Below are 25,402 nucleotides of genomic sequence, written 5' to 3' on the forward strand. Positions count from 1 at the left end.
CACTAAATCACTTTCAAGTTTGAGTCTAGGTCAAATCAGCCTTTCTCAAGTCCAATCCCCTAACGGGCTAATGTGCAGGAATCCTGCCCACCACCCACGGATCTGTCCAAGAACGACCTTACTCTCTCTCAGCCAGGGTCCATCTCCTCATCCCGGCATTCAAGGTCCCGGTTTTGGCGGCTCTCCTCCTATTCTTCACAGTGTACCAACATCCAGGTACACCTTCCTCCCTTCTCCTCTTTCCCCTACCCTCTGCCACCCTGTCTTGCCCCCAAACCTCTACGCAGGTCGCTCCTCCCCCAACCCCTCTCTCACAACTCCACTAATGCCCCCTGCCCACCGTCTAGTTCCTGGGTAGTCTCCCTGAGTCCTGCTCTTGGGCTACTATATCTTTGTGCCTCATTCAAGTACTGCTAGTTGTCACCTTGCAAATAGGGAGTTGGGCCCCCTAAGACAGAGCAGGGTGGGGGCTGGGCAGGAGCCAAACCATGGTGGGCTCGAACAGGGGGTCCATGAACAGGGGTCCGTGTATGGCGCAGTTCCATAGGGAGCAGTATGCACCTCCAGGGCAGGAGAAAGGACGACAGGAGAGCCAGGTGCAGTCCCTAAAACAGGCTCTTTAATAACATTTATGTCTTCACTGAAGAGCTTCGCTTTTCCCACCCAGCGCCGGGCTAGGGCCGGCAGGGTCCGCTGGACCAAGGGACACGTGGGCAGTCGCACAGCAGGTCCTGGTGGCTCCAGGGCCTTGGCACCACCTGCGCCGGGCTAGTAGAAGGAGTACTGGTTCTCGACTGCACGCGTGCGGCCACGCGACCCCTCTCCAGGTGCGGCCTCAGGGCTCTCGTCTGCGACGCTGGCCGCCTCCAGCAGCCGCTCCGCACTGTTGCTGCGGCTGCGCGCGCTCAGCAGGCTCTCCGCGACCGCGCGCGGGGCGGTGGGCAGGGACGCGGCGGAGGACGACGAGGTGGATGAAGACGAGGCGCCGCCGGCTTCCGAGGGCGAGGCGGGAGGGCAAGCGGCGGTGGTGAGGCTGGAGAAGTAGTGCTGGCCCACCGGCTCGCTCCAGCAGGCGGGAGGCGGGGATACGGCGCTAGGCGAGGGCCCAGGATCTGCAACGCGACCCGGCAGGCGCATCAGTGCTGAGCCCAGGGCCACCTCATTCCCACTTTCCCCAGCCTAAGCTTGTCAGACAGGGCCCAGAGACCCGGGGGAATGGGGAGGAGGCCTGGGATCTCATAGGGAGGCAGAATCTGAATTCAGCCTTCCCTGTTCCAGTCCACCTCCCGGGATAACGAATGTCACGGATATAGGCGGTAGTGCGCACACAAATGGTGCCCAACCTGCTGTGCTGGACACCCTCACTCACAGCTCTGTGCTAAGCTCCACTTGTATCTAGGGAACTCTCAGGTGCTGCCCCTTCCCCTCTGCCAGGAATTACCCAGGACCCTGTGGGCCTGCCACTCTCCCTGGGATCCTGATGGCCCCAATTGCTTACAGTTGCCCAAGACCTGGCATCCCACCAGAGCTAGCTAAGCTGGGTGGCCGCTTGAGAGTGACTCGCTTCCCCCACTGCCCACCTGTCTGTCTTCTTGAGCCATCACACCTGACCAGGTGGGGCGTCTTACCAGGTGGGGGGCCCTGGGACCGCACGTAGCTGCGGAGGGTGATGTCTGCAGAGCCCCCTGACTCCAGCGGGATGGGGTGGGTGTGGAAGTGGCGCAGCATATCAAGTACGGACTGGAACCACAGGTGCTGTACGTGGCACTGCCCGTGGCCATTCAGGGACAAGCGAAGGTGCTGTGGGCACAGATCCGCATGGTCAGTGTTGGGGTCCTGGACTGGCGAGTGCCTTTGTGGGTCACTTGGTGGGACCAAGTCTCATAGAGGCCACGTGGGGTTGTGCCAGACTGGGCTCCACCATGAGTCTTATTTGGGGGAGGGTCACTCCTGTGGTGGGAGTGGGGAATGGTGGGGTCAACAGTCAGGCTGGGACTGAAGGGAGTAGGCATCAGCCCCTATGCCAGGAGCACCCACATCATGCCCCGCACACCCCCATCGCTAGTCTCCAAAAGCCATAGAAGGTAGAGACTACAGCTGTCATATTATAGATGGGAAACTGAGGCACAGGGAAGGAGTGACTCACCCACAGTCACAAGGCACAGAACTAGAAAGAGAACTCGTTATTTGTGTGATTCTCTTACCCCAGTAGGTTAGGGGTCTACCTGCTATCCTGGCAGAGCCACCACGCAGCGGGGTGGGGACCACCCTGGGCTGGTTGGGAGTGACCGTATACGCTCTCAGTTGCTGCAGTGGGGAGGCCCTGGAGCACTGGGAACAGGCAGGTGCCTCCCTGGGTCTCCAGGGCCCACGTGGGACAGACACCTCAGGGAGAGGAGCCACAAGTCTGTGGTGTCTGGTAGTGAGCCACAGGTCTTTGGCGTCGGTCCTATTTGGTTCAACATGTATCCCACAGGGGGAAGAGCGGCTGTCCCTGGGGTGTGTGGCAAGAGGAGAAGTGAGAGGAAGGTTTTAGGGTATGCACGTAGCCTCAAGCGCAGGAGGGGGTGCTGGCTTAGCCACCTACATAAAGGACAGAAGCCCTGGGGTGCGGTGGCGGGGGTGTTTCCATGAACGAGTTCTGCCACTCAGCAGAGCCAGAAGTTGCCAGAACAGTGTGAGAAACCTAGAGAGCATTAATGGCACCCGGGGCAGGGCCTCAGCCCCTGAGCAACTAGAGAGAGAGGTTCCACCACAGGCGCAAACCTGGGGAGGACCTTTGGGGGCAGAGGCTCAGGCCAGAGCCTGAAACAAGCCAGGTACACCTCTGTCTTAAGGAAAACCTTTCAGACATTTATCATCCGAAAGTAAAGAGCTACCCTGGAGCGCAGAGGTCCTCCTTCCCAGGAAGAGTACAAGCAGGAGGCTGGGGGTCCTGCTGTACCCCACCACTAACTTATCCTGCCCTGAGCAGTCACCCTGCTCTGACAGGGCAGCAGCTGGCATGAGTTCAAGGCTGGGTCTTTCCCCAGGAAGGAGAGGAGTCTCCTATCCTACTTACCCCGCACCTGCTTTCCACCCTCACCCCAATGCTTCCTTCCCACCTTGGGCTGGGCACTGTTTCTAGCCTCTGGCTGGGAGGTGAGTCAGCTTTGGGCCCTTCGGGGATGCAGCCTGGGGTGGTGCTGGCCAAGAAGTAAACTCGGGGCTGCCAGGGATGGCGTTAAATGCCTGGTTATCAGAGGAATTGGTAAGGGCGGCTGCTTTCCAAGGAGATGTCCCTGGGGACATGCTGCCTCCTCTACGTAGTGACAACACTGCCAAGGAGAGAAGTCTAGCAAGCTAGGGGAGGACTTGCCCCAGGCCAACTGATTACCAGTGCAGGTCTGGAGTAGGAGTCCTGGGGTGCCCCCTCCTCTAGCAGGGACGGAGGGGAACCATGTCCTGGGAGGAGCTGGGGCTGGGTCTGTTTCCTTATCAGAAACTCATGATTAGGGGTGGTTTGAGGTTCCTGCCCACTCTGGTCACACTGTAACCGCCCCCTGCCCCCTACATCATTTCACTTTCTGTCATATTTTCCTTTGCACATGAGGTCATTATTAGCACACAACACCCTTCCTCGAGATCTCACTGTCTGGGTGCACCACCATGCCTTTGCTGTGCCCTGTCTGGATCACCCTTCCCACTTTACCTTAAGAATTCTTCCTCCACTGCATGTCTCAGGTAGAGGTCCCCTACTCTGGCCGGTAGGGTCAGCAACCTCCTCCGGCCCTCTAGGCCCTGCAAAGCTCTCCTGTCTGGTCCTCTAGGGCCTACCTATATATGGTTCCCTTCCAGGTTCCTTGACCTGAGTACAGGCCTGGCCTAGAGCTGGGGCCCAGGACGGGCTGGTGAATTGACCTGAGGAGGTTAGAAGTAGGGCTCTCTGGAGTGGGTGGGGCAGGAGGGCCTTGTTTGACTCCAGCCCTGCACTGAAGTGGCTCTGGGTAGAGACCCTCAGAAGCTCTAGTGTTATGTGATTCCTAATGCGCAGGGTCAAAGTTAAGTCCTCAGAAGAGCCTGGCCTCCTGAGTGCTCAGCCACCAGAAGGTGACTTTCCCATTTAGATAATGGAGAAGCCGCATCTGGGGCAGACTGCTGTTCCTCAGAGAGGCGTGGGAGGGACCCAGGTGGTTCAAAGAGCATGGCCAGGGGTAGGCCTGCTGCATGGGAAGTCACACCACACCCACATCTCTGGAACCTGCTCCTGGGATGTTGGTGTGACCTCATGGCCAGGGCCATCTTAGCCTCCTGCCCCAGGGCTGGCCGCTCTGCCCCACAGCCTCCCTGTGCACTTACCTTGGCCTTGCCCTGGAAGTTGAAGGTCAGTACGTACTCTCCAGGCCGAGTCTCACTCTGGCGGATCACAAAGAGGCCATGGTTCCGGGGCCCGCCCGCCAGCACCAGCTGAGCTGCCTTGACTCGTGACAGTGTCCCATGGAACCAGGGGTAGTCCGAGAGCTCCAGCTCTGGTACTGCCTCAGGCTCAGGCTCTGCTCCCTCCTCCCCTGGAGAGGATGACAATGTGAGGGGCATGCGGGGTGGGGTGGTGCAAATACGTAAGAGAAGAGATGAACACCTTGTTGGGTTTCTACATGTAAAATGCTATTTGGATAATTTTAAAACAAGGCCAGGAACTGACCCCAGCCACTAGTTAAGCATATGAGCTCAACTGAAGTTCAGAGAGCAGTACTATCCTAGGTTCATTCTCTAGGTTAGCAACAAACCCGGGAACAAATCAAGCCTCCTTGTTCCTAATCCCTGGTTCTGACCCTTCACAACCCTTCTGTGAGCATTTTCTATTGAAACCAGAGCCCATGGGAAGGGTCATGTTCCTGGACTGGCCTACAAAAGCCAGAAATCTGAGCTGCTATGCAGAGGACCCTGTGGGATGAAATGTCATGGCTTCTGAGGCTCAGGAAGGGTCTTGGAAGGAGCCATGGGTGGCCATGGCCTAGGCTAGGGGTAAAGGAGAGGCTAGGAGAGCAGGCTGCCTCCACTGTACCTGTGTTATTGCTGTCACTGCCACTGCCACCCGAAGATTCCAGGGTGTCTAGGAAGGTCTCCAGTGGGACATGGACCAAGGACTCATTGATAGCATCTCTAGCCCGGCTGTGTGGGGCTGTCACCACAGCTGCTGTTGTCTCTGGGGGCCGGGGCAGGTCCACTGATGGAGAAGTGACAAGTAAGACACATGTCTGGCATTCTTGGAGCGACCACCCCTCCAACCCTGCCATCTGCTACTCCAGCCAGCTCTGCCCCCACCTACCCTCCGTGAGGAGCTCACAGCTACACGAGGCCACTCGGCTGGCCAGACAGCCTCCCTGAGCACAGGAGAGCTCAGTGTCTTCCTCGCTGTCCCTATAAGACAAAAAAGCATAACCGTGTTCTGCCATAGGACCTGGACCATGGGCTGCTCAGAGAACCAGTCAGTGGCTTACGTAGGGTCCTCCTGCCTCCATGTCCCTCTGTCACACCCTCATCCTTCTCTGTGGCTATCATGTGAGTGACTGGCCATATAAGAGAGATCTCAAGGTGGGTATAGTCCTCTTTGAGGACACATGACCTCTGATCACAAACCTATAACGGGCTGACCTCCTCCTGGGATCTCATGGTGGGTGGGGCCTGGGCAGCCCTCTTTGCTGCCCTGGGCTTTTGTCTGCCCATCTGTGACACAAGGTGGCTGGGACCTTGCCAGTTCTAAAATATTGCAAAGTTCACCCTCACAGGGTCTGGGGAAATATTCTGCAGAGCAGATGGTTGGGAGGGTGACAGGGGAGGGATTATAACCAGTTTGGGGATCTGGGTCCTGGGAGGCACTCAGGACTTTAATTGTGCTTCCTTAAACGAAGCTGTTAATTAGAAAGCAGCAGCCCCTCCCCTCTAGCGCTTGCCTCACCCTGGTAGCCAGAAGAGCTGTTGCCAAATGCTCCGCTGCTGGCCTGCCTGCCCCTCCTACTCTTGGCGTTGGGATCTCTCCTGGATGGTGCTGCCAACCTCCCTGCTGCTCTTCCCATACCATGACCCTAGCTACCCTCTGCTTATTACTAGCTGTGGCCCTCCACTGCCCCCAACCTACCAGCTTCCTGGGCTTTCATCGAAGTCCCCTCTTCACCAGCTCTAATTCTAGCTACCCTAAGGCCTTGACATTCCCTGCAAGTCCCAGGCTCACGCACACCTCCACATCTTTTTTGGGGCTGTTCTCTCTGCCCTCCTCCACTCCCAGCCCCCTCTGCCTGGCTTAGGCTCACTCTTTCTTTAAGTTTCAGAGATGGTGAGCACCTCTACCAGCATACTATGCCTTCTCTGAGTCCCAGGCTGGGTTAGGGGCCTCCCTTCTATCTCCTCAGCCCTGTGGACTCACTCCATCACTGCTTTTCTCCTAGCGGCATTAGGCTCACCAAGGGTGAGGACAAGACTTGATCCAACTTCCTTCCAGTTCCCCAGGCCCTGGTCCTGCAGAGCAAGCTTTGAAGAGCCTGCTGGGAGTAGGGGTAGGGGTGGGAGTATGAATGAATGGCTGGCACCAACCTGAATAGGACTGCCATGAGAAAAGCCCATTTCTGGAGCTCAGCACTGGAAAGCTACCCCAACCCTGTCCACCCGTCCTAGGGCCACTTGGGCGCTTACCCCGGGTCCACACAGCCTTGGATGTCAGCCACCCATGAGTGCTTCTGCAGTGAGTCAATGGTCTCCAGGATGTACTCTGCTCCATTCTCCACCTGGGGAAGGAGTGGCCCAGAGTCCAGATAGCAGTCAGTACCCCAAACTCCTCCACCCTCAGCAGGGGTCTCTAGACCCCGGGATAAATGGCTCATCCCACTTCTCCTCCCATGAGGGCTCATTGGTGTGAGCAGCAGGGAAGACAGTGGGGTCACTGTCAAGCACCATCCCAAACTCAGGCCAGGGTCCTTGGGTGGAGCTATACCCCACACTCTCAGCAACCCCTCCTTCCTGGGCCCATCACTAGGATGACTGGGCATGAAGTCTAGCCCTGCTGACCTTGGATCCTCAGTCCCTGGAGATGCAGCCTCAGAGGAGGTCATGCTGGTCAGGGAAGGGTGGGCTGGCACCCTGGAGATGGGGTGACAGGTCCTCCAACCCTCAAGTCAGTCAAGGGGCCAGCCGACCCAGCACACTGAGGGGCTCAATTGCTTTAGCACCTGGAACTCTACCTCGGAGGCCATTCCCCTGATATAAGCAGCCTCCATAGGGGATGCCCCTGCTGTGGGCCAGGCCCAGAATGTGCGCACACATTATCTGATGAACTCTTCCCAACAGCCCTGGGAGGGAGGTGATATGCTTTCCCTATTGTACAGATGAGAGGACCGAGGTTCAGAGAGGTCAGGTAACTTGCTCAAAGTGCCACTAGCACTCAGGGACAGCACTGGGACCTGAACTCAGGTCTCTGTGATGCCAAAACTGTGTGCTCTCAGCTTCCTGCCCCTGTTACAATGTAGTTGTTGGACCCCCAGCATCTCAGAGCTTGGAGGGTCCTTGGGGACCACCTTCAAACCCTCTCTGAACAAATGGGGAAACTGAGGCCCAGAGTGGGGCTGGTCCCTTGGCCTCAGGGCTCCTGAGCATAATCAGCAGCACTGTTGCCACCCAGCTGTTGGGAGCGAGGCTCTGGACCTATCTCACCCCGCAGAAGAGAATGCCAGGCTGGGAGGGGCTATGTCCTCAGCCCCCAGCCTGGGGTGACTCAGGGTATGAGGTTGGCAAACATTTGCTAAATGAATAAGGGTGTTCGTGACTGAACAAATAGGGGCAAGTAAAAGCATAAACCCAATCAGGAGGCTAGAGAGGAGGATGGGGCTCCATGCAGCTTTGGGTGGGTGGAGCTAGGCCTCCTAGGGGACTTGGCCTCACAAACACCCTCTAATTCTCTGAGGAGGGACAGGGCACAGCCCTGGCAGCCTGGAGCTGTGTCCTTAGCAACCTGAGCAGGCTGCCCCAGTGAAGTGGGGCCTGGGAAAGGGATAAACTGTCCCCAGACACACTGGGGTTCCTTCCTGCCCACCCTCAGTGCCTTTGTGCCCTCCCTGGGACTGGGTGGGTCCCCACACTCCAGTGCTCTTCCACAGGAGTATTTGCATAACTGCTGTAGGCTGCCTACGAGTTTACCCGCCCGCCCGCCCGAGGGGTAGGTATGTGCTGGCTCCAGTGGGGGTTGGGAGGAGGAAGTGAAACTCAGAGGAGCTTCACCTAGGCCCAGGAGGAAATGGGAACTGGGGCCCCAGATGCTGGGTGACACCCGGGGCACTTGGCTCTAGACCCCAGGCCTGGATTCAAGTCCTAGCCAGGTGCTTGACATTTATGTAGGGTCCTAGGATTCCCAACCAGGGCTCCCTCCCCTTGATCTGCTGCTGGCCCTTTACCCTTAGTCCCCCTACAGTGGCCTCAAGCTGTGCTACCCATGAGAGAGGTGGCCTGGGCAGCCAGAGGATCTGTAGGGCCAGGTGTGGGGCTAACCTTGAGCACAAACGTGTTGTCCTTCTCCGGCATCTCCAGGGGCATGGTGGTGCGGACCTCAATGATGGCTGAGAGAGGGATGCTGACCTTGGGCCTGGAAGCCTGGGAGGCCAGAGGAAGGGACAGTGAGAGTCACCACAGAGCCTCCTGAAACCTTCTCCGCCTTCTCCCCTTCCCAGAGAGCACAGTAGCCCTCAGCTTAGGATGCCTTGGCAGCCCTGGCAGAGGTGTTCCCATCCCCATCTCACAGATGGGTAAGTTGAGGGGGTCTCTGGGAAACAAAGGGACCTCCCATGTACTCACACAGCAAGTCAGGGACAGAGCTGGGACTGACACCTGAGTCTCCCACCTCCGAGCCCTGCAGGGTGAACTCGACTTGGATTGCCCTTCTGCCCAGCACACTCATCAGATTTGTGGTTTTTACATTTTGACCTTGACCCATAGTAAGAAATACATTGGACATTGTGACCTAGTACACACATAGGTAAAAATATCTCTGAAACAATGTTTCACCAGGCAATATTTACCCTGACTGTGTGTGATGGACTGTGATATTTTCTATTTTATACTAGTTCATTATAAAAAAAAATGCTGGTCTCCTCCTTCAGACTAGCCTTTTCAGAGCATGGCTTTGGAGCCCCTGACTCAGGGCTTCTGGAGCTGGGCAAGGCTGTTCCAGGTGGAGGAAAAAGGACCAGTGTGGGTTTGAACCAAGGCAGGAATCCTAGGGAGGGCCACTCTGTGGCTGGCCCTCCCCACTCTGCCCCAAAGCTCCTGGCCATGACCTGAAGGCTCCTGGGGCTGGCTTGGAACTGAGATTCCTGGCAGGGCTTGGGCTCTGGGACAGGGACTTTCTCAGGAGGAAAGGGAAGGGCCACAAGTTGAGTGGGCAGGCGGATGGGAATTCCTGGCAGTGCTGGCTGCCATCCAGTGGGTGCAGGGCTGGGCTTGGAGCCTTGATGGAGAGACTTGGCTGACCATGGCAGGCCATCTCACCAGCCACGGTCCTACAGTGCAGGCATGGAGCAGAGGTCTGCGGTGAAGGTGCAGACTGGTGACTTGGGTTGGGCTCCCACCTCTGCCGAGTGTTTCAGGACTGTCTGTCTTGGCTTAGCTGCCTTTCACCCTGCTCCAGCCACACCTTACTGTTCCCACTTCCTGGATAGAGCCTTCGCTACCTCAGCTTGTGCCTCCAGAAATGCCTGTCCTGGGTCCCTGCTGCTTGGTGAACACTTATGCAGTCTGAGCTTCCCCTGGCTGGGGTACCCAGAGAACTCAATGCTCACCCACTGAGGTTTATCATCCAGTCCTGCAAATACCAATTTCCTGGTGGCTCCCCCAATGGCAGGGGGCAAGCCTCATTGCTCCCTGGGTCCCCAGGGCTTTCCTGGCACAGGTCTCTGAGGGGACTGGAGGCTGGAGACCTGACTCATGGGGCAGTATGAGAGGGAAGTCCGAGGATCCCAGAAAATAGTTCCTGAGCTTGCAGATCTCAAGCTCCTGTCTGTTCCAGGGGTGCAGCTAGGTCTCAGGACTAAGAGGCAGTGGGGCGTATCAGCAGGGCCTTATGCAGTCTGAGATACAGTACGTTTAGGACTTGAGCCCTTACTGTGGTCTGATCCACCTTCCTACAGGCTCACTGCTGAATTCCCAACTATTTGGATGAATGAAGAAGGGTTGGAGGCCAGATCAGAAGGTAGGAACCCACTTGCCTTCCTCAGAGGTTGGGGAAGTAACCCCTCAGAAATCCTGCTCTCTGCCAGCAGTGAATGGTGGGCTCGAGGGACAACAGAATAACCAAGAAGCCACCAGCTGCTACATCTCCTCCCCCAAGGGCAGCCGCACGCCTCTATTTACAGCCGGGCAGCTGTGACTGCCACTCAGGGCTTGGAGCCCTAGAAGCCCTGGGCCTCTGCCCCTGCCCTTTGGGTGACCCTGGGCAAACCCCACCTCATTTTCCACCCCTCACTGGGCTTTAGTCTTCCTGACTAACAAGGGGTAGAGTTGGGCTTAGTGGCCTAATGATTTCTCTCTGAGAACTAATGGTAGGAGCCTGGGAAGTTTGGGACTTGGGGAGAAAGCGCTTCAGATAGTGTGTCCCTGGGAAATCCACACCCTGCCCCTCCAATGGAACCCAGAGTTCTGACAGACTGGGAGATGGGGACAGAGGTAAAAGACTCAGGTTGAATAAAGGCACTGAGGACAGGGTGGGCCTAGAGGTGGGTGGGGACCCTGGGTGGCTCTTGGGGGTGCTGTGGGCTGCTGCACCAGCACAACCTCCCACTTTTCCGAATCTCCCAGTACACAAGGAGCTCCCACCTCCGTGCTCCTTTCTTTCCTGGGACTACCAGCATGGCGGGTATAATTAGCCCGGCTCTGTCACCCACAAGCTGTGTGACTTTGGGCAGGACACACCCCCTCTGAGTATTCCTTTGTTTTCTCTTCTGTGACGGAGATCATGAAGCTCACCTTGCTAGGGTCCTGGGAGATGAGGCCGCCCATTAGGCTTAGGGCTGGATGCATGGTGGGCTCTCAGAGAAGGGGCGCTATTGTTAGTTATTACCACTTTCCAAACAAGGTCAGTTTGCCACCAGGGAGGAGACCCAAAGCTGCCCCAGGCTTCTGATGGTGAGCCCAAGGAGGGGAGAGGAGATGGTGCACTCAAGTGAGCAGCATGGTTGGTGACAGCTATGAGCTTATCTTTTGAAACCCAGGCCAGAAAGGGGTCACCTGGGCAGGGGCTGAGCTGTAGCCTGACAGCCAAGCTAGGGATTCAGATTCCCACAGACTTAGAGTGTGTCACTGTCACTTCCTGCCCTCATCCTCACAGGCTCCTCTCTGGATGGCTCCAGTCACCAGGGGCCCCAGGTGAGGAAGAGAGGAGGCAGGTAATCAGGCATGCCGCAGGAGAAAGAACAGTACCCCAGAACCTGTCCCCACCCAGAGAGCCCTTTCTAACACCTCACAGGTGGAGAGAGGGGGCCTGAGGGGCGACTTGTCAGACAGGCAAAGCAGGACCACATCCCAGGTTCCTGACACTCAACACTCCGTCCTGCCAACTGGACCAGGCAGTGTGGACCCCAAGGTCAGTTCTTGGCAACCTGTGCCCACACCCCTGTACTGTCCCCCAGGTGGGAGTTGTTGCTCACCTTGGGTGGCACGAAGAACTCTAGGCGGAAGCGCTCACCCGCCACGGCTCTGCGCAGGAGCAGGCGGCACTTTTGCCACTGAGCGGCGCCACCTGGGCCCGCGGCAGCATCATCGGCCACCATGAAGCGCAGTGCGCCCTCACGCTGGATGTCCACTAGCTCCACCTTGGCCGCCAGTGTCCGCGACAGCCGGAGACGTCGTGTCCATTTGTCGCGCGGCTCGGCTGGGGACTCGGCTGCTCGTGGGGTGGCATCAGGCTCAGGAGAGGCACGTCGATGCCACATGTCGCGCACACCGTCCACCACGCACAGGCTCATGTTGCGCAATGAGAAGCCCTTGCGGACCCGGGCCTTAGCACCCGCGTGCACTGACACGTCCTCGGAGCTCCGCGAGTGGCCACACGCTGCCGCAGCCTTGAGTGCCACTGGCTCGGGCTCCATGGTGTCAGGGTGCTCCGTGGCCCCCGCCATCAGCATGCGGTGCACCTCCTCACTGAAGATGTTCAGGAAGTTGGCAACGAAGTGGCGGGAGAATGAGGCCCCGGCTTCCGGTGTGTCATGGGCTGGGTTGTCCCGCAGGAAGCGGCAGAATTTGTGCGCGAAGTCCACCGCAGCCGCCTGCGCATGCAGCTCGCAGAACTGCCGCCAGTCCGGGACCCGGGCAGCAGCAGCGGAGGGGCCGGGGGCGGCACCATTCATGGTTCCCTTCCCATTGCAGCCTCCTGTGGCTGCAGGCGAAAGGAGATCCAGGTGACTTTGTGACCTCTGACAGTAGCACCACTTGTCCTGTATCCGATCCCATTCCCCCAGGGCTCCCCGGGGCTGTGTATGCCTCTGTGCTGCGGGGAGGGTCGGGTCCTACAACATGCAGCTGTTCTGAGCAGCGCCAACGTGTGAAGAGAAGGACCACCAGGGAGGCAAGAGGCAGTGTCTGCAGAAGGGGAGCCCTCCATTCGCTTTCTCTTTAAACAGCAGTCTCAGGGAGCCCCAAGTTCATTCCTGGGGCTGCCAAAGGACGCTGGGATGACTGGTGTCCTGAAGTGGGGTCTCTATGAACCTCCAGTTACCTCACTCCCCTAAGTAGCCTCTCCTGAGGGTCCTCCTTCTTCCTCTGGACAGGAAGAAGTCACAGTGCAATCCTCTGGGTTCTACTTTTGCAATATGCCAAGCACCCAAGCCTTTCTCCATTCCTTGGCATCCAGGTTGCTGTCCAGAGATCCACATAACCTCCTCTCTTATAGGTAGTACTTTATCAGGCTCTTCACTGGTGAGCCCCGCCCCCCCCTGCCCCCAGGAACCTAGTCATCATTTCTAAAACATAGACAGATTAGGTCCCTCCTCTGTTCAAAATCTTGCAATGGAATCCATTCCATTCAGTAAAAGCCAGTCTTATCCCTGACTCCGAAGGCCTCATATGATCTGCTTCTATTTACTCCTCTAAGCTTACCTCCTGCCCTCCTCTCCTTGCCCATTCTGCTCTGGCCGCACCTGTCTCCTTGTCATTGCAGAAGCATGCCAGTCATAGTCCCACCTCAGGACCTTTCCACTTGCAATTTCTCTTGCACTTGCCTGGAATATTCTTTCCTCCACACTCCCTCACCTCCTTCTGGTTTCTGCTCAAATACTCTTACCTGAGAGCCTTCCCTGACCGCCACTCTACCTGGGAATAAAAATGCTCCTGCTTCACCCAGTGCCGGCGTCTACTTCCCTTTGCCCGCTTACTTTACTCCATAGTGCTTACCTGCATTTGACATAACGTTTATTCACGTGCTTGGTTGTGTTGCCCCCACTCCTCCCCCTTACTCTTCCTCTGAGAATGCAAGCTTCACAAGGCAGGTATTTTAACAGTCTTATAAATGGCTGTGTCCCCAGTTCTGGGCACATGGCAGGCACCCTGTAAACACCGAATGAATGAATGCGTGAATATGTATGGCATACTGGGCACGCACGTCACAGCTGTCACTGCCTAAGCCCTTATATGGGGCTAAAGGACACACGGCTTCTTAGTGACAGGCCTGGGATTCTCACTCTGACTCCAGGACTTGGGGGTCACCTCCTAGTGTGGTTCATGCATGCCTAACTTTTCATACTGGCACTGAAGGTGCTGCCTCCTCACACTTCTTTCCAGCATAGCGGCCTGCACGCTGTTGTGTTTCCACTTCCTGGAAGCTTGTTCTCTCCAGAGCACCCATCCGAATCTGACCTTGAAGAGGTCCCAATCCAGGAATGCCAGCTGTCTCCTCGCCCCAGCTTCCTCCTCCTTATTCCCAGCCCCCATCACTCTGGACTGCCAAACTACCTGGTGTATGTCCAGTTATTTGGGAGCCTTGCCCCCTTGTCCCCCAATGTGGTCATCACCCCTGGGGCACAGGCCAAGCCCACTGTATTTATGCACACTCCAAGGCTAGGGTGAAATTACCGACGGTGACGTGATTCTGCTCTGCCTTGGGGAGCCTGTGTGAGGGGGCCAGCCCAGTGTTAGGGGAACAGAGGTGGAGGGTCATGCCCTCAGCTGCCCTCCCAGAATTCCACATTTCCTGGCATAGCCCTTGCAACTCCTAGGAGCACCATCTCATTGCTCCTCTGGGATCCAAACTCTGTAATTAAACATAAGGCAAAAATAGCTGTTCCACTTCTGTGAGATCATCTGTGGGGCCTCTGGGCCACAGGGCACTGTGGGAATTCCCTCTCACCTTGGGGCAACCTCAGCCATTGATTTGCAGTCAATAACCAGAGGACAACCTTAGGGAGAAAATGAGCTACTTGATGGGAGCACTTAGCACAGGGGAAAGTTTTCTAAACCAGCAGGTCTCCTTAGACTGCTGGTATTGGGAGAGAGCAGCAGGCAGCTGGGGCGGGGTGGGGGTGGGGTGGTTCCTAGAGAAGGAGGGGCCTGCAGTGGGTTTCCTGACATGAAGTGGAAAAAGAGTGCCTTTCCTGCATGTCTGAGCAATACCTTGGGGGCAGACTTATCAGGACATGGGAGAGGGGGTGGGGAGAATAGTGGCTGAGGTACTTACAAGCTTGGCTTATGCTTGGCCTTTGCTCTGCTCTACTCTTTCTTCTTTCTTCATCTGGCTAACTCCTACTAATTCTTCAATAATTAATTCAGTGGCCACATCCTCCAGAAAGCCTTCCCTAACCTCCTCCTGCTTCCACTGTCAGGTGGCATGACTGTCTCCTCTGAGCTCCCACAGTCCCTTCCTATACATCCCACTAGCAAGGTGTAATCACAGGGCACTTCAGGTATCTGTTTCCATGTGTCTCTCCGATCTGGCATAGGTACTCCTCAGGGGGAAAAGGCAAGCCTGAGTCATTTGTCGGGAATGGAAGTGGAGGCAGAAATGTACCTGCCACCACCACTAAGGCCTCCGGGGAAGGTGGAGAGTGGAGGCCCTGTGGAGGGGAACATTTTTTGGGGTGGGAATGGGGAAAAAGCCCTACGGCTAAGCCCCCGAGGGCCTGTCCTCGTGCTCCAAGCCTATCCATTTACCCAGCAGGGTAGTGCCCCCTACAGCGCCCACTTTCCCCCTTGTACCACTGAGACCACCAGGAGGGTCAGACTCAGTGACATGGCAGTTTAGGAAGGGCTAGCACTAGAGCCAGGACCAAATGCGGACACCTATTTGACACAATTTTGTTCCCGCATGGGGCACGTGGGGACAGGAAGTCAGTCCCAGTGCCCCATCCTTAGGCATTCCCTGTCCTTCCCTGCTCATCTTGCTAGCTAACAATATTCCTGGCACAGAGAAGGAGCAGAGTGGAGGGACAGGGTCCTAGGGAGAGGCTCTCACATGTGGGCCCCAGCTTGCTCTCAATGGTGGTAGGGGAGGCACTCAGAGAGGAATCTTCAAGGGTCTGGTGACTGTGGCCATGTCCTAGGCAAGGACTAGACTGGGAGGCACTGGGAGGCCGATCCTCCCTTGACCTCCCCTACCCACCCTTGCTGGCTGACCAGGAGCCTAAGGGCCTGATGCCCAGCACAGCAGCACTCAGTGTCCCCTGGGTCCAGCTGGGGCTACACAGAAGTGGAGGGGGATGAGTAGCCAGAGGTCAAAGTCACAAGCAACAGGATCAACAAGGAGCCCCAAACTTAATTACAGATGGGGAGACTGAGGCCCAGACATGGCTCTCTGCAAAGGTGAGGCTGCAGGTCACATGGAAGAGGGCTTGGCCCCAGCCAGGGTAAGGATGTACTGTGGGCTAGGGACTTTGGCTGACCGGGGCTCAAGGTCTGACCCCACCGCTCTCTTGGGTGATGTTGACCATAACTCCAATCTCTGAGCCTCAGTTTCCTCACTTTAAAAATTGGGACAAGGTTCCCCTCCATCCCCCGGAAGGACAACACAGGAGGCAGTCTCTGCAATGTTATAATCCATGTGTAACCATGGGCAGTCTGGGGCTCCCCTAACTTCTGGGTGGAGCCAGAAGGCATTTCCAGCCCTCTCTAGGGACCAGCCAGTGTAACAACCCATCAATCAGACAGAGCCCTCTGCCATTCCGCAGGTGACCAGACCCAGACATGGGAAAAGCAAGGCCTCATGGGGAGGGGAACCCAGGGGTACCAGAAGCTGAGTAGACAAACTCACCTGGCCCCCCACTGTTGGGGGTGACCTGGCAGGTTTAGGTATCGAATCCAGCCGGCCTGGGCTGTCCCTCCTTCAGTGAATTCTCACCTGTGTTTGCCTGTGTCACTCTCCTATAGGAACTGCTTTCCTTACTCTGCCGACTATTCAAATTCTACTTGGCCTTTAAGACTGTAAAAGACTCTTTCTCCAGGAAGGCTTCCTACCTCACAGGCCCTTCCTCTCTGAGTTTCCATGGTCCCTGCGGTCTTTTTGCTTCCTAGGGCGGGAGCACAGTGCCTCCTTCCTATGGCCCACGGAAACCAGAAGAGACCTGTGGGTAAGGGTGGGACAGTGTGGGATAGGGCATGGGGAGATCGGGGCTCTGTCTCGGGCCAGGCCTTGGGTCTTCCCAGGCCCTGGTGTCCCATCAGTAAAATGGGGTGCTGTAACAGTGATCTCTAGGGGTCCCTGACTGTGATGGCAATGGACACTGAAGACTGGGACCGCTGTCTTTCTACTGGGACCAGGAGCAGACAGGGGGCCACTTCTCACTTTTATAGGCTTCTCTGAGGATTGGGCCTGGAGACAATGGGAGCCCACCGGGTCTGGGGAACAGGTGCTGGCTCCCCAGGGGCCATGGGTGGAAGAATCACCCTCCCTCAATAATCACCCAGGGGCTTTTTGAGACTCAGCTAGGCTATCTGGCTTCTCCTGGAAAAATGTTTTTTGTTCCCATTTTGCCAGAACAGCAATGGGATGGGATGGGCTTCAGGAAAGTGGGGGCAGGGGAAGCCTAATCCAGTCCCTCCCTGCTTGTCACTTTTCCAAGCTGAGGCCTCTCCTAATCCCTGGGCCAGGAACACAGACAGGAGACCCTCCCCCATCCCTACCAGGTTAGAGGCCTGGGAGAGGGGGTGGCTGGCCTTCCGGTGGTAAAAATAGCTCTGACAATTGGAAAAGAAAAAAAAAAAAAAGGTCAGTCATCAGCCCCGCAGCACCACGCAGTTCCGGATCTCGGATCTCACGGTCAGGTCATTCCTTAAAATATTAATGAGGCAGCCTAGCTGCCCCTGCTAATGGGTGCACGACCAATCAATACACCATGCAGAGGGCGGTGGCGAGGGGTGGGTGGGTAACTGCCTGGCCCATATCCACAGGGAACCCTGCATCAGTGTTTTCTGGGAGCCCAGATGTAGCCAGCCTTCCCACCACAGAAAACAGACCCTCAGGGAAAGGAAGGAAATCTAGTGATGCAAATCAGCTCCCCAGCAGCAACCTGAAAGGCTGCCTCACGGGGTTACCCCTGGGCAAGACTGGGGCAGCATCTTCCACTACCAAGAGCTGCCCCCGCCCCCCACCTCCCTTCTCCTGCATCTCGCTCAGTTCCCTGCTCAGAAAGGCAGCAACACAACCAAGTGCAGGAAGGGGTGGTGAGGGTCAGAAGTAAGGGTGCATTGTCCTGAGATAGGGTGTCCCTACCCATGAACTATTCACGATGGGGGAACTGAGGCCTCTTCTTAGGGCTCCCAATACAGGAAGAGAAAAACAAGGCCTCACATAGGTCTTCTCTGCCCCTCGGGAAGCTGGCCCTAACTATGCCCACTGATATCCTGTCCTCTGGGCTTCTCAGGACCACTGACCTAGCCTGGACCATTAAGCCCCACACTTTACAAGGAAGGCTCTTTTCATCCTCCATCCTGCTGTTCTTCCAGCTGCACTCTTGGTCTCTGCGGGACTGTCCCCTCCAGCCCCCTCTCTGTAACCCTTCCCCTGCAGAACACAGACAACCTTTGGGCAGGCCATTCCCTCAGCCAGGAGTGCCTTCTGCCTGCTGGCTGCTTGAATCCCTCTTCCCTGCAGATGGAGGCACAGAGAACACAGGGCACATTCTATTTCATTTGTGGATACCTGAGGATTGATTCTCAAGCCTACTCCCCACCTTACCCTACCCAAGCCTCAGAAGTGTCTCCACAGGGCAGACTCTGAACCGAGGCCTCCTATAAGAGTGAGGTGTGGCTGGAATTCCCCAACTCTTCCTACCTAGAATATCTGTGCTTACCCCATGACCCTACTAGAAGGCAGAAGTGGCATGATTCTGGTCTTAACACCTTTGAACTTGCTGGAACTTTGCTGAAGAGTGGTTGTGGGAGGACGTCACTCTGACTAGTGACAGGGACAGGTGCAGATTAAGAGCTCTTGGGACTCTGCTCCTGTATGGGTGAGTGGGGAGGGGACATTCAGGTAGTTCTGGCTTTTCTGAGCATCAGTTTCCATAGCTGTAAAGTGGGATTATCCTGTTCTCTCACACAGATTGCTTCATGGTCCAAGGCCTTTGCCAAGAAGCACTACTGGGAGGTAGCTGTTAAAAGCTGGGAGAGGAGCTCTGTGCTCAGTGTACCCTCCTTACGCCTTTCACACCACCCCGACCTCTGTCACTGTGGGAGGGTGGAAGCCCTTCTGTTGAGCCCCTTAGCTTTCGCTGACTCTCCAAATCTGGACAGGCCCTGCTGGCTCTGGGATGTGCAAGCCTCCAGTTTGTCTCCCTACCTCCACATCTGGTCATTTGACACATGGAGACAGTGGAGAGGTTAAAAGCCTGAAATGTGGCTCCAGACCACCCGGGTTTGACTTCCAACTCCCCTGCTTCATAGCTGTGTCATTGTAGATAAGTGTTTCAGCCTCTTAGGGCCTCAGTTTCCTCATCTATTAAAATGGAGGGTAATACCAGCACTGACTGTTATCAGAGGGCTATCATGAGGATTAAAGAAGTTATTTGTTTAAAAAATAAAGTTTCTTTGCTTTTAGTTCTTAAATGTCATTCTCTCTTTTCCTCCCACTGCTCTGGGCAGATGTCCACAGAGGCCAGCTCCTGCTTCCCATTGTCTTCTCAACCCCTGACAAATGAAGTTTCCACAGTGTGACCAAGGTTATCTTTCTAGAACCCACATCTAATTGGGCTACAACCCTATTTAAAACCCCTTTTCCTCACATCTTCCCTGCCAGGAAGGGAGGATTCTCTCATCATACAGATGAGGGAATGGAGTTCTGGCAAGGGAGGCAACTGGCCCATTAGTCTGGATTCGTGCTGGGCTCCCACTATATGTCAGGAGCAATGCTGGCAGGTCCAGGGTCACAGATCGATGAGAGGAGAATATGGAGCCAAGTTCAGATCTACCCCTTTCTGTAGCAGACACTAATCCTAATAGGCCCTGGAGAGCTCTCCCTCCTAGGGCACAGTGGTGTTACCTGGGCCCTGACTCAGAAATGGAGATGCCCGCCCTCAGAGGAGGGGGTGGGGTGCTCTAACAGGCTAGAGAGCAGGGGAATCCAGAGCTGGGCCCTACAGGAAGAAGATGTCAGATAAATAGGGAGTGGGGCCCAGGACAATAAGCTACATCAGGGCCTGGGGGCTTAGGAGGAAAGCCCATCTTCCTTCAGGAGCACCTGGTGCTGGACAGTTCCTGGGTTGGCTCTGTAGGTAGAGAGAAGGCTGTCTGTGGCTCTAGCAGTACCTTCCCAGCCCTCCTGGGATTGTAGAGCAGAGGCACCCCCTTTCCAGCCTTGGCCTGAGCCTCACAGTCTCTCTTTCTCTTCTAGTGTCATGGATTTCACCTTGGCCCTGATTCATACCCATCCCGGACCTCCCTGGCCTAGTCTCCGAAACCTGCAGGATGCCCCCCTCAACTCCCACTACTCAGCCTACTAGTCTGCCTTCTGACTTTTTCATGACACATCTACCATGCTTCCCCTCAGTCCTGCGTATCCCAGAACTCTAGGTACCACAGATGCTTATAAAGGTTTCCTGAGCCTTTCTCCAAGCAATTGAACTCTCTGCCCGGTTGATCTACAGTCACCTCCAACTCACCCACATCTGTATTCTAATACATTTTCTTCCTCCAGCCCCTGCTTGTCCTCAGCTCAGAGTCTCAGCACTCAGCTTGCCATTGCCTCACCTGCTCCCACTCCTCTGCTCCAATAGTTGGCAGGCCTGGAGCCCACGGAGGCCTTGGTGAGGCCCCTTTATCCTGTCCCTGCCTCCACTTGCCCCCCTACCCCTCCACAACACCACACTGCTGTGGCCTGTCTTCTCCACCAGACTGTGAGCCTCCAGCCAGGTGTTATACCCACCATAAGATCCAGGTGGGTCCTATTATACACAGAGAGTCGGAAGTACTGGAGAATGGGGTTCAAACTCTGCTTCACTCAGAGGAGCCAAAAAAATGCTGTACTCCTACACACGGATGCCCTGCCTCGCTCTGCTTAAACAGGTATGGCTGCATCCTCCTCTAGATGTGAGGAGTCACACCTGCTCTCCTCTGGGACAGAGCACAGAGATAAAAACAGACCCAACCAGGTGAGGGGGGAAGAGAAACCTCCCCAGACTCCAAAGCTGCCCCAACCCCTCCAGTTCCACATGGACAGTAAGGAGCAGAAAGCGTGGCAGTCTCCAAGAGTGGACCAAAACCCCATGAAGATAGCGGCCAGGAGCATAGGGTGAGCAATTTCCTGCAACCCAGGATGGGTAGACAGCGTAAGAGGTGAGAAGCAGGCTCTTGTCAGAAAGAAGTTGTTTGGAGGCCTGGCTTGTTGGTTGAGTGATTTTGGTCAAGTTATTTCACCTCCCCGAATCTCCTTCCTTCTCTGTAAAATGGGCATAATAATAGTACCAAACCCACAAGACTGTTGTGCAGATTACATGAGAAACAGCACATATGCCCTTAGTGGGTACAAGTCAGCTTGAAACCAAATGCTCAGCTCTGGGGGTACCAGGTTCCACCTGGATAGGGGTCTTACCTCCAACACCTCCTAGGAAAGTCAGCCTGCCCTTAGGTGTGAGTGCAGGGGCTCTCCCTAGGAGACCCACGAAATAGGGAGGGGGGTTTAGAAACTTTAGACAAATTTTTCACAATAAGAAAAAAAGTACATGCATTAACCCTCAATTAATTAGAATTGTTCAACTAAACTGCATCACCATCTCTTGCCTGCCATCATTCACACTCTCTAGAGTGGGAGAAGAGCAGAAGGAAGCAGCTAATGGCAAACTCTGCCTCTGAGACCCCCACAAACGCTCGGATCTACACCAGCTTAACGGCACTGCCAGACCTCTCCCAAAGTTCCTAGAAGGTTTTAGGTTGCTCCTCAACCACTGGCCTCTTGGATGGACCAGGATGGCTGGGAGGGAAGAGATTTGTTCAAAGTGGGGGATGGTGTGTGTGTGGAGGTTCAGATCACACCTCCAACCGAGGCAGCCAAAGCCTCTTGGGGATAACCACTCCCTTGTTCCTCTTGCCCTCCCAGAGGTGCTTGCTCACCCTATGCTCAGTGATCTGTGTTGGGGATGGCAACTCTTGCTGGTCACCTAGCTAGGAGGTAGGCAGCACCACCTCCATTTTACAGAATAGATAATGGAAGCTCAAAGGGCAGAGGTAGAGTTCAACTCAGGTTTGACTCCTCTCCCCTGCACCATCTCAGTGTCAACAAATTTTCTGACTTATCCAAGTTCACGGTCACTCCTAAGGCTGTCTTGTCCGCCCTGCAAGGTTCCCGGAGGGGCCTGTCGGTGCAGACGTCTCTCACTGAAGACCTCACTTCGTGGGCTGCTGGGGGCCTGGACGGATTCCTCTCTACTTGGTCTTGGCCCGCTGGGCTGGCACGGTTCGGGGGGACCCCGCTCTGCCTGCAGGTTCATCAATGGACAGGCCGAAGGGCCTGAATGGAGAGCACGAACCCGCCCCTTCTTAAAGGCGCCGGCCTCTCCTCGGGCGCCCACAGCAGTCCTCCCCACTATCCGGGACTGCAGGAGAGCTACCAGGGTGGGCGAGTCGAGAATGGTGACTATGAGAAAGAAGGCCTGGGAGGAATGGAGGGCGTGTCGGCCGGGAGAATGTGATCTGGATAGAGTCCCTTCGGTGGCCAGCACCCTCATTTCAGGTTGGCCCTCCTCCGCCCCCACAGCCTAGAGAAGAGACCCAGGCGACCCTCGGCCCCAGCCAGAGACCCCTCCTCCAGAGGGCCCGCTGCGTTCGTCCCACCGCAGGCCCTGGGCCCTAGGAGGCGTTTCGGCCCCTCTCGCCACTCCCGCTCCGCCGGGGATGAGGGTCGGGGAGCCGAACCCCGCCTGGGGCGCATCTCCTCCTTTGCGCTCCCTCCCACCGCGCACACAAAGACAACACGCGCGGACAGGAGCGCGTGCGGCCGCGCTTCTCGGGGCAGTGGTGCTCACACACACGCAAGCCCTCAGGGACGGATGGGGTCCAGAGTGATGGACAAGGGGACGAGGAAACTGAAGACAAGCAGGCCGTACCTACAGGCGCGCAGCTGAAGCCGGGCGGACCGGGGCGCCGGCGGAGCGCTGCCCGGACCGCGGCCGGGCTCCCGGGGCCCGGAGGCTCATGGCCCGCGGCGGGTTTGGGCTCCCTCCGGGCGGGAGACGGCGTTGGCGACGACTCCTCCCTTCCTCGTCCACAACTCGAAGGCTCGGGCGCTCCTCGCCGGCTCGGCGCGGCCCCGGCTCGGCTCTCCAGGCACCCGAGCCCTGCGCACTCCGAGCCTAGCTCCGCGCCGCGCGCGCGCGGTCAGCTCCCCCTTGCGCCCCAGACCCGCGCGGCGCGCGCCTCCGTGGCCCCGCCCCTGGCGCGAGCCCCGCCTCCCGCCCTCCTTGTGTCGCGCTGGCTCTGTCCCCGGCGCGCCCCTCGCGCTCCGAGAAGCAGGAGCAGCACCCGCGGCTGGTGCCCTCTTCCTCCGGGAGGCGGCAGTGGCGGGGCAGCGGAGCCTTGGTGCCCAGAGGGGTTAGGAACAGGCTTGCAGGCGCCTAGTTGCGAGAGTCCGCGACTGCTTAGTCTCACTGAGCCGGCCCCAAGCCTTGCCCGCTGAATTCCCCTAGCACGAAAACCTTCCCTGAAGCCTGGGGTGGAGGCCAGGTGGGTGGCCTGCATGGTGACGCATATAGCGCTTGGACACTCTTTGGTGACAGTCGCACGACGGAAGCCACCACTGTCCCGGACCCTCCACCGCAGGGACAGTGGAGGCCCAGATGTCGCAACTGGGGAAGTCGACGGGTGTTTCTCATAAATCCCGAGGGTGAGCACCACGCCCCCTCCCTCCAGCACTCCTGGTTCCGGAAATTGCCCCGGGACTTCATGGTGGGGAAGACCTGAGCAGTCCCCACTTCCTCACCTTCACTATTATGCAGAGACTGAGTCTCCCTGCTCAGGCGTTCAGAGGTCATAAAAGGCTGATGGGGGTGTACAAACCTGGTTTCCTCGCCCCTGCTTGGCTCTACAGCCCCAGAACCAGGGCATGTGTTAGAGCAAAGATCAGAAAACAAAGACTCCCACTGTCCTTTGCGGGCACTTATAGACTGACTCCTGGGGAGCTGGGAGCCTTCATGAGACTTCCCAGAAATGGTGGAGGGGCTCTAGCAGGCCTGGAAGAGGTCTGAGAGGTGAGGGAAGGCTTCAATCAATATGAGCAGAAGTGTGGAAGCGTGGAAGTGGTTTTTCAGATATCACACCTATTGCTTGCTCCTGGGGGTTGATTGGGGTGCCGGAGCTTCTCCCCTCCTCTCCTTTCTTGCCTCCAGCCCCAGGTCCTCAGTCCCCCAGATGGTTAGATCAGCTTCTCTGCTTTCACTAAAACCTCTGCAGCCCTACCTCTGACCTTTATGAGAGGCCTTTAACCTTTCCCAAGGCCATTTCACATCTGTAATTTCCTAGGAAGCAGGACAGGGAAGGAAAGACTTTTTTTTTAATCCAAGTCTTGTGGATGGAAAGCTTGGGGCCTAGGGAGAAACCGTGGGTTGGTGAAGGTGGAGAATGGCATGGAACCTTGCCCGCAACTCCTGCACACCAGCCCTGGGCTTCCCTCCACAGGGGCACTGAAGCAAGGCAGGTCTTATCTGAAGCCCTGGAACCTAGTTCCTTCCCTTCCACACACACACCGACTGCTCTCTTGGCAGGACCCAGCCAGCATACACTTAGTGAAAGCTTAGGATGGATGAGCCATCGATTAGAGATGAACACAGGCCTGCATGCCTGGCTGGGAACCAGGAGACCTATGAATGAAGCTGGGAGGGGTGTGGGAGTGTGGCGGGTGGGAAAGTGACTGCCTGTAGATTGGGGGAGAGAGTGGCTCCATACTGGGAGGCATGGCTGTGGATCCCACCCTCCTGGGAGATGGGAGAACCTGGCCCCCAGTAGACTAACCTGGTTCCGAGTAGTGGGCTGAGAGTCACTGATGGGGTGTCACCGGCCAGGGAGAGTCCTGGGGTATGGAACCCAGGACAGGTCAATAGCTCTGATCCCCAGGGAGGAGGAAGCGAGGAGAAGCCAGCTGCCTAGTAACTGTGACCCACAAGGAGGAACTGGTAGGAGATGTGGAAGTGGCTGGGGAGGGGAAGAGGTGGGCGGAGGGGAGGGTCTGATTGGTCAAGAGCACCTTTGTCATGGGGACAAGAATGAGGGTCAGGGAGGATAGATCTATCTGGGATTCCTGAGGGCAGGAGGCTCTGGGGCCTTGGAGGAAGTGGTGATTGGATAGAGGACGAAGGGTGCTGTGGTAGGACCCAAAGGGAGGCCCTTGGAAGTATCAGCTCTAGAATGTTTGGGACTGAGACAAGGATAGTACAGGGGACTCTGCCCAGGTGGGCTGCTGGGTGGGAAGTGGATATGGAGCCAGCGCTGCAGGCCACCTGGCCAGTGGGGAATGCCAGCCACCACAGACTAAGAGGAAGCCCCTTGTCTGCGTGGGTAGGGACCCACATGAGTGGGGCTGGGCTGGGGGACCGGGTGGCCCAGAACATATGGCTCCGAAATGTCCCCAAAGCTGGTATTCAGGGCGCTTAGTGGGCAAGGGCTCTGAAGTGTCAGGGACCCAAGGGAAAGGGCCACAGAGAAGCTCAAGAGCATGGCTCCAGGGCACATATAAGGAAGCAGGGATTCCTCAGGAGCTGATGTCACACATCCAACACACGTCACACATTCAACCACAGTCTGATGAGTAGTTTTTAAAATAAACAATGGAGTTCTCTTTTTGATTGGGTTGTTTGTGCAAGAGAATGAAGACACTGTGGATTTGGGTTTCAGCCAAACTCTGGACTCACTCATGGAATTCTTAGGGACAGAAAAGGGGGGAGAGATAGCCCATATTCTGAGAGCTGTGCCCCATATCAGC

The 25,402-nt window shown here is 56.5% G+C and overlaps 1 protein-coding gene across 6 annotated transcripts; it reads right to left on the bottom strand.

Annotated features, from left to right (window-relative positions):
• Positions 1-597: 597 nt before the first annotated feature.
• SH2B2 (SH2B adaptor protein 2) lies at positions 598-24,579 on the bottom strand. 6 transcript variants are annotated; one of them, XM_016146512.2, is made up of 10 exons: positions 22,536-22,654; positions 13,405-13,557; positions 11,664-12,391; positions 8,515-8,616; positions 6,670-6,761; positions 5,309-5,400; positions 5,045-5,206; positions 4,339-4,547; positions 1,629-1,800; positions 598-1,112 (listed from the first exon to the last, which is right to left on the bottom strand). In XM_016146512.2, the coding sequence occupies exons 2-10, from the start codon at positions 13,415-13,417 to the stop codon at positions 769-771; spliced, it is 1,914 nt and encodes a 637-aa protein (XP_016001998.2). In that variant the 5' UTR covers positions 13,418-13,557; positions 22,536-22,654; the 3' UTR covers positions 598-768. The 6 variants fall into 6 exon arrangements, with proteins under 6 accessions (XP_016001998.2, XP_016001996.2, XP_016002000.2 ...); XM_016146510.2 differs by having other exon boundaries at positions 16,253-22,639; XM_016146514.2 differs by lacking the exons at positions 13,405-13,557; positions 22,536-22,654 and adding an exon at positions 24,436-24,579.
• Positions 24,580-25,402: the final 823 nt, after the last annotated feature.

Source organism: Rousettus aegyptiacus, unplaced genomic scaffold (genome assembly GCF_014176215.1).
Source record: "Rousettus aegyptiacus isolate mRouAeg1 unplaced genomic scaffold, mRouAeg1.p scaffold_m13_p_8, whole genome shotgun sequence".
In the NCBI taxonomy this organism is placed as follows: Eukaryota; Metazoa; Chordata; class Mammalia; order Chiroptera; family Pteropodidae; genus Rousettus; species Rousettus aegyptiacus.